Genomic DNA, 8480 nt, shown 5'->3' with positions numbered 1-8480 from the left:
TTTCTATTGACAGTGAAATTACTTAACTAAGTCAAATAAACTGTAAATGTACTATTTATCAATGATGGATATCATAAAGTGTTACCCGTTGATAAGTTATTTTGAACAAAGACAGAATTTTAATAAACTGGAGACAAAATTAGCCATAGTCGTTACTTTTCTTCTTCTGTTAGAATTAGATTTTTCAAAGTGGTCTTAGGGTGTTCCTGATGGATGTATGGGTGGGGGTGGGTGGGGGTGCTAAAGCCTTGCTCGTGAGCTTTACTTCAGCAGCAGAAAACACAAAAGACAACTCGGGTCTGCAGTTTTTCGGGGATGAGTCAGAGTGATGCATTATTTCAACACGCGATCTTTGGGCACGTCGTGACGCTACAACGTCCGACGGGCTCTCAAACCAGCCAATCGCATCGCGCGGTTCAAGGAGAGTCACGGGGTTCATGTTGACGCTGCTGCGGCTGAAGAAATCCTCCACGCTTCGTCTCCTCGTCGTGTTTTCTGGTCTCTGTCGGACATGAACAGTGTCGGGGAGGCCTGCACCGACCTGAAGCGGGAGTACGACCAGTGCTTCAACCGCTGGTTCGCCGAGAAGTTCCTGAAGGGGGACCGGAGCGGCGACCCGTGTACCGAGACCTTCCGGAAGTACCAGCGGTGCGTCCAGAAGGCCATCAAGGAGAAGGACATCCCGATCGACGGGGTGGAGTTCATGGGCCCCAACAAGGACAAGCCCGAGAGCTGATGGAGGGGAAACATCCACACCGATGTCACTACAACCTGCTGAGCGTGGCGCGTGTCCACGAGGCCCACTGAGCATGCGCAGAGGCAGAGACGATGCCGCAGTAGTGGACGAGGAGACTGGACCTGAACACTGAACCGAACCCAGAACAGAAGAGCTCTTTTGGTTCAAACTAGATTTTTCTTTTCTTCTCATATCAGCTGCTTACATTTGATCGATTATTTAACATGAGGGATGTCGCTGGAAGCCTGCAGAAACAACTAATCGATTAATCAATCAATCACTAACATGGATCTGGACCCATTAGACACCAGGACCACCCAGAACCTTCTGTGGTTGCAGCTCCTGCATGTTGAGAACTGCAGCGCTGGACGAGTGGAGGCGTCGCTGAGGACTTATGGATTACCAGGAGATTCAAACACTGGATGGACTGATTGATCAATAATGACTGATCACTTCCTGTCCGCAGCAGCTAGTTGAATTCACTGTTGGCTTCATGACACTTAGCAGATCGTTTTAAATGATTTTTGTCTTGAATTAACTTGTTAAGTTTGTTATAATTTCCTAATTTCCTCCTCTTGTTATAGTTCTGGTGTTTGGTTGACGGGTCAAAGGTCACTGCAGCTTTTTATTGGAGACTTCTGGATCATTTCCAGTCGGGTCTGTTGTTCTCTGGTGTGCAGCAGAATTACTACATGACATCAACTTTAAGTGGAGTTTAAACCGCCATGTCTGCCCTCCTGGATCACTGCGTCTCTGATGGTTGATGCCTGTTTGTTTGTTTGTTTGTTTGTTTGTTTGTTTGTTTGTTTTTTAGTTGACACAGATGTTTTAATAAAATGTCAGCTGACAGATGAGAAACTGGAGGATTGTTGTGATTATAGAATAAAATGTTTTGCTCTGACAGCTCGTTCTTCAGTTTTATTCTTTTGGCTGAAGAAGTTTGGACTCATTACAGAAATCCAACCAGCAGCCTCTCAACAGCACGTTGTTACTGGACTGTGTGCTGGAGGTGGAGCCCCGTTCATTCCTTTTAAATCTGCTTTTTGAAGCTAAAATAAGTTCAACTTCCCGGCTGTGAAAATAATCAGCAGCAGCTGGAAGTGAGCCGGTGTGGAAAGCGATTGTCTGCTAGAAACTGATTTCCATCAGCACACGCGGCCTTTGAAGCTGCATCACAGTTTATAAACGTCTGCAGCTGCTTTTATCTGATCTGACAGTCAGAAACGTGACGGTTAGCTTACTGTGAACAACACCGTCAGGTGAGCTCAACGTCTTAGTTTTAGCTTTTTTTACCTGGCAGAGACAGCAGGCAGCTGAAGACGGGTCAGTTCTCTGAAAAACTGTACTTGAGTAAAAGTACTTACATTACATTCCACCACTGATACTTCAGTACATTTAGTATGAAACACTATTAGCTTGTTATATATTTCAGCTTGATATCTGCAGTGTGCTCAGGTGTGACCTGTCAGCTCAGATCAAACCTGTCCAGCTGAAATCCATCCAGCACAAACACGGAACACAACAACTGTCACATCATTGCAATGAATTCAGAAAGTACACAATAAAATCAGATTGATTGAAGACATCACGTTCTGCACATGTCTCCACCAACATGTCTGGAAATTTCCCGACATCGCAGCATCTCCCGCCCTGCTCGTGTCCCGGCTTCACATTAGTTTTATTATCATCCTCTCCTCCTCAAGCCTTCTCTGACAGATTGCTCAACCTAAGTGTTGTGTTTGCCTCGGGTCAATTCTTTTTGATCATCCAGTGATTTACTCTTTTTTGTCTTTAGTCAAATTAGCTGTCTCTGTGTTCCCGGGTCGTAAATCACCTGCCGGCTGCTCCGCCTCCTCGCTCAGCCAGCCATGCTCCTCCTCCGTCACCGCCTCCCTGCTGGATCTCATTCCCTCATTCTGCAAACAAACGTGTTAGCTGTTCTTACATTTTCAACATTACAGTGAAAAAGAAAATTTTAAAAAATGGTAATACCATTTAATGACGTTTTTTTCTTTCGTTCAAGTTTCATAGTTAAAATGAAACTCTCACCAAAATGCAACCTCAGCTTTTTTGTGAATGTGTATGAGTCAAACCTTTGTGTAAAAGCATAATCACGATGAAAGAGGCACTTTTAAGATTTACTGTAGTTTAATTTTCAGGTCAAACTCATTTTCAATGGGAGTGCTACGGGCACTTTTACAACAGCATCAAAATCTCTGTTTTTAAAACAGTAAGAAGTCTGGACACAACATGAAACTCTGCTGGTAGCATCACCAGGGTCTCTACACATGAACACCAGCACTGACAACATTGTCTGTGTACACAGAGTTACTAAAAAGAGAGTTTTGAAGGTTAGTGTTAGGAGTTTTTGTGACCTAACAGGAAGGAGAGTAACTTCGCTCCTCAAGCCTTCCTGTCAGGTCGACACTTTTCATCTGCCATGACGGCGACGCGCCGAAGATACAACTGCTGACATGAGTTGTTCAAGTGGCCGTAGAACTCCCACTGAAAATGAGTTTGACCTGAAAACGAAAACACAGTAAATCTTAAAAGTGCCTCTTTCATCGTGATTATGCTTTTACACAAAGGTTTGACTCATATATATTCACAAATGAAGCTGAGGTTGCATTTTGGTGAGAGTTTCACTTTAATGTCTCTGTGTGTGTCAACATCTGTTGTTCCTGCTCACCTCCTGACACCGACCATATAAAGTCCTCCTCTCCTCCTCCTGATGATATAAAGTCCTCCTCTCCTCCTCCTGATGATATAAAGTCCTCCTCTCCTCCTCCTGATGACATGACTTCATGACTTTATATCATCAGGAGGAGGAGAGGAGGACTTTATATCATCAGGAGGAGGAGAGGAGGACTTTATATCATCAGGAGGAGGAGAGGAGGACTTTATACCCTCAGGAGGAGGAGAGGAGGACTTTACATCATCAGGAGGAGGAGAGGAGGACTTTATATCATCAGGAGGAGGAGAGGAGGACTTTATATCATCAGGAGGAGGAGAGGATGACTTTATATCATCAGGAGGAGGAGAGGAGGACTTTATACCCTCAGGAGGAGGAGAGGAGGACTTTATATCATCAGGAGGAGGAGAGGAGGACTTTATATCATCAGGAGGAGGAGAGGAGGACTTTATATCATCAGGAGGAGGAGAGGAGGACTTTATACCCTCAGGAGGAGGAGAGGAGGACTTTATATCATCAGGAGGAGGAGAGGAGGACTTTATACCCTCAGGAGGAGGAGAGGAGGACTTTACATCATCAGGAGGAGGAGAGGAGGACTTTATATCATCAGGAGGAGGAGAGAAGGACTTTATATCCTCAGGAGGAGGAGAGGAGGACTTTATATCATCAGGAGGAGGAGAGGAGGACTTTATATCATCAGGAGGAGGAGAGGAGGACTTTATATCATCAGGAGGAGGAGAGAAGGACTTTATATCCTCAGGAGGAGGAGAGGAGGACTTTACATCATCAGGAGGAGGAGAGGAGGACTTTATATCCTCAGGAGGAGGAGAGCAGGACTGGATTTACATTCCTGGGTGAAATGTTTTGAACTCTGGATGGAAGCTGGAGAACGATGTGATCTTCAGCTTGTGAATCAAACACCACTCAGTATTTTAATATTGCACAGCTGGAACTAAACGTTCCATTAAAATCCTGTTTGTTCCTGCTTCCTGTGGTTAATTATTACAGTTGGACTGAGGACGCACACGGGCTTGTTTTAATAATGTGGTCTGATGCTTTCGTGCATAAACAGCCAAAGCTGGTGCCAATACGCCTGGTTTCAATCATCAGGATAATTAATTGAGTGAGTAACAGCAGCTGGATTGGAGGTAACACCCCGGGCTTTCTCTGGGCCAGGGTTCTGGTGTTTGTGGTGGAGGTCTTCTGGGAAATGAAGCTCAGAATAAATATCACTACATGTTGGGACTCCAGCAGCCACAGAACAGGCACCAGGTTCGAGTTCGTCCTGCCAAGAGTGAGTGTGATCAAACAGCTCGGAACGATACACAACAAATATGAGAATACTCCGAGTGCCTGAACACACACACACACACACACACACACACACACACACACACACACAATCAGAATCAGAATCAGAATCAGCACTTTGTTGATTTTGCCAAACTCTGACAGCACACAATAAATCACAATCTCCCACAAATTAAAGGATGTGAGCCACTGACTCGCCACAAGTCAGAGGCTCAGTTTGTCATTGTAACGAGCGGGCTGATGGAAACCCGTCCCGTCCGCCGAGCACCACCAGCAGAGAAGCATCTTTAAAAGGTTTTATTCAAAAACACATCTTGTACACAAACCTGCTGACGGAGGAGAGCCGCCAGAAACTGGGAGGAGCCGGCTTGTAAACACCAAGGCAGGAACCAATCAGCTCCCTGGACAACCTGTAACCAATCACACGCGCTCACACTCAGGTAACAGGGTTATTCAAGGAGAGACAAGCACATACAGAAATGTTCTTATGATCTCAGGGGTCGTAAAGTCCTCAAACTATGGAAACTATGTGAAAATACGTCAGCACTGTAGAGCTGCTCCTGGATATCAGCAGCTCGCAGAACTGAGCCAGAACCAGAACTGCAGTCGTCAGTATTCACAGATTTATTGTGACGTTCATCTTGTTCATGACCTTCTCTGACCCAGTTGGCTCCGTGTTGGTTCTGGTGCCGTGCTGATGAGACGAACATCATGTGTGAGATTCATGTGTTTGTGTGCAGACCTACCTTTAGAAAAAGGTCATTTCTCTTATTGCAGAAGTGTTTTGATCGTCTGCGTCTCGGCTCGGCAGGACGGTGCAACCAGATGAACACGTGTCACCCAGCTGTCGGGTTTAGACGTGTGCTGAAAAAGACTCAGCGTTGGATTCATACGAGGAAATCCCTGGATTGTGCAAGTGGACGGTTGACACAGACGATGACTGAATGCAGGATGACTTCACAGTGTCAAACTGGAATAAAGTGAAATGCATCCAGCCTGTTGAGTGACCACCAAGCATCGATGTTACAGACACAGAGTCCACCTCTCCTAGTCCGGATCAGCAGCTCCGTCCCAGATGTTGTGGTGGAGACAGGTCTCTGTGAACAGCCGTCTCTGATTTCACCTTGTTTTGCAGCCTGAGTCTAGTGAGGTTCTTATCCTGACTCTGCTCCTCGCTGGGATGGTCCAGCTCGTCAGGCTGGCTGGTCGAAAGATTCTGTGACGATCTCAGAGTCTGTTGCTCTCAATCCACAGTCACCTGCTGTCTTCTCCAGTGATGATGATGTTTCATAAATAAAACCAGATGGAAGCATATTTTTGGAGGAGCGACCGGCCACTGCGTCTTCACCAGGCCGTAGAGGAAAGTAAAGACAGTCTGCACAGGGAGGAGGTGAACTTTCATCCAGGAGGCTGCTGGTCGTGTCCTTAGTGAAACTTTTTCTTCTCGTTTCCTTACCATGTGCACACTGAATGTCCCCGACAACCTCTGTGGTCTCATTTAGACACTTGTTAGCGACCTCCATTCTGCAGCAGAGTCCAGAGTCGGATGCACAGGAGTTTCATCCATGTGTGAAAGCTGAATTTTAACATACGAATGTGGTTAAATTACTTCTCTTACTTCTGTGAGTTTCTCTTGAAGACGTTTCAGCTCTCATCCCCCAGGCTTCTTCAGTTCTGAGTCCAGGCAGACATCCAGCAGCAGCAGCCTGCGCCGCACAGAGACGCCCGACTGACTGCTTCCTGTCAAAAGTCCAACTTTTGCTTTGCGAACATATAAAAGCATGAATCAGTTTGTAGTTTTGTTTTTTCAGCCAACAACACACTTTAAACCTTCACTGCAAATGCAGTTACAGGTTTGCTGTGATGCATGTGGAGGCTTCAATACTCTTATTATCTGGCTTTTAGTTTTGTTGCTGTCTCAGAGTCTAACATTTCCTCAGACTGAAGCAGGCCGTCTGATCCGGCTCCCAAACACACACCAACACATCAACTGATCAAAGGGGCTAATTTATCACTGTGTCAGCTGGATTTCTGCAGAGATGATCACTAAACAAACTGCAAACCTGCTGGTGATGTTCTCTCAAACAGTCATCCAGCAGCGCTCGGCGGACTGAAGTTAAATAAAGCAGGACCTGCTGTGTGTTTAATATACACAGATCCATTAATCCAACTGTTTACACCTCTGAAGGGAGTTTTTGTATATCACTTCTGTTCCAGCAGTGGTTCTGATATATACAGTGTTGGCGAGACTTGAACTACATGTAGTTCAGCTACAGAGCTTAACTACAATTTGCTGTAACTTGCTGGTAGTTAAACTACATTTATATTTTGTGCTGCATCAAGCAGTTTAACTACTTTTTGGGTCATTTTTGCAAACTATGATTGTGGCCAATAACATGAAATATTTTTTTATTTAAAAAAAATCTATTTTATTTTTCTGTGAAAAAAGGCATGAAACATGTCCTGACATGTTAAGCCACCGCTGCCTCTGATTGGCTCGCCCTGGCAGCACTCAGGTGCTTCACAGAGTGGGCGGGTCTTTGTGCCAAGGGGGGCAGAGCTCATATGACACAAGTACGACATGGACGACCCTCCTGCTGCCCCTGAACGCACCAGCCCAGCCACGGCCATATGAACATGTTGGCTATAGATGCATCCACAGACACGAGCTGCGTGTTCATGAGTTCGAGCCTCTGAAGCTCCTGTGATGTTGATTAAACATGTCAGATTTTGTTCTTTAGAAAACAGAACTTGAGTTGAGAGGCATATTTATGCTGGCATGTTAATTTTTTGTAGGCTATTATATTTTGTTTCACATACACCACATGCTGATTTATTTAACGCTGAGTTAAATGACTTTAATGAGTAGAAGTAGTTGCTAAAGCTACTTTTTTTAAAGCAGTAGTTCTGCAAACAACATTTCTCCAGTGGTAGAAATGTTGTTTGTTCAATCTGCTGCCAGGCTGAACTACATGTAGTTTTACAAGCTACGCTCCCAAAGTAGCTTCACAACACTGGATATACACAATCCTCACAAAATACTGCAGCAGGGCCTGAACCAGGAGGAGCCGGGACCAGAAACAGGAAGTGGTTTATATGTTTACTGTGAATACTGCTGATCACACACACACACACACACACACACACACACACACACACACACACAATCCTTCAACCATGACTGTAACTATTAGTTAAGGTAAATTTGGTTGTAGTTATTAAGTAAATTATTAATCAGAGTTATAAACACTTGGTACCTTTATTATGATACGATTTATTACATTATCTATGTTTTCCCCTCTTTAAGGGTGGTGCCCCGAGGTGACCTGATGTTAACTGTATCATATTATTTATCATGATTAATAATTATCCCTGTTAATTGTTAATTATAGCCAAATTTAACCTAAAACTGTGTTTTGTTTTGGCACACATGTGAGTCGGACCCAACAGCTGTAAATGCACTAAAGTTTTCACAAGGTCGGAATGTGTAGAAACCACAAACCACGACTTAATGATCGAACATTTATTTACCACGAGACCCGACAACAACAACAACAACAACAACAACAACAACAACAACAACAACAACAACAACGACAACACATAAACTGAACTACACAACGAGACGTTTCACACAGACAAAGAGGTCCAGGTGCCGGAGTCGTGTTCAGGACCTGAATGGAGGAAACTCAGACTGGAGTCGCATCATTCGAAGCTGAGAGTCACTGAAAAGAAACCAGG

General features: G+C 44.7%; 1 protein-coding gene across 1 annotated transcript; it reads left to right on the top strand.

Moving 5' to 3' along the window:
* The first annotated feature begins 295 nt into the window (after window positions 1-295).
* On the top strand, window positions 296-1639 carry triap1 (TP53 regulated inhibitor of apoptosis 1). The gene has a single exon (XM_037071271.1). It carries the CDS (start codon window positions 512-514, stop codon window positions 734-736), a length of 225 nt encoding a protein of 74 aa, XP_036927166.1. The 5' UTR covers window positions 296-511; the 3' UTR covers window positions 737-1639.
* Window positions 1640-8480: the final 6841 nt, after the last annotated feature.

This window comes from Acanthopagrus latus, chromosome 2, assembly GCF_904848185.1.
Source record: "Acanthopagrus latus isolate v.2019 chromosome 2, fAcaLat1.1, whole genome shotgun sequence".
Lineage (NCBI taxonomy): Eukaryota > Metazoa > Chordata > Actinopteri > Spariformes > Sparidae > Acanthopagrus > Acanthopagrus latus.
The sequence above is the reverse complement of the archived record's forward strand: the minus strand, read 5'-3'. Positions and strand labels throughout refer to the sequence as shown.

What these genes read in the sequence shown, in the direction of transcription:
- triap1 (XM_037071271.1), top strand. Translation starts at nt 512, where the DNA reads ATGAACAGTGTCGGGGAGGCCTGCACCGACCTGAAGCGGGAGTACGAC.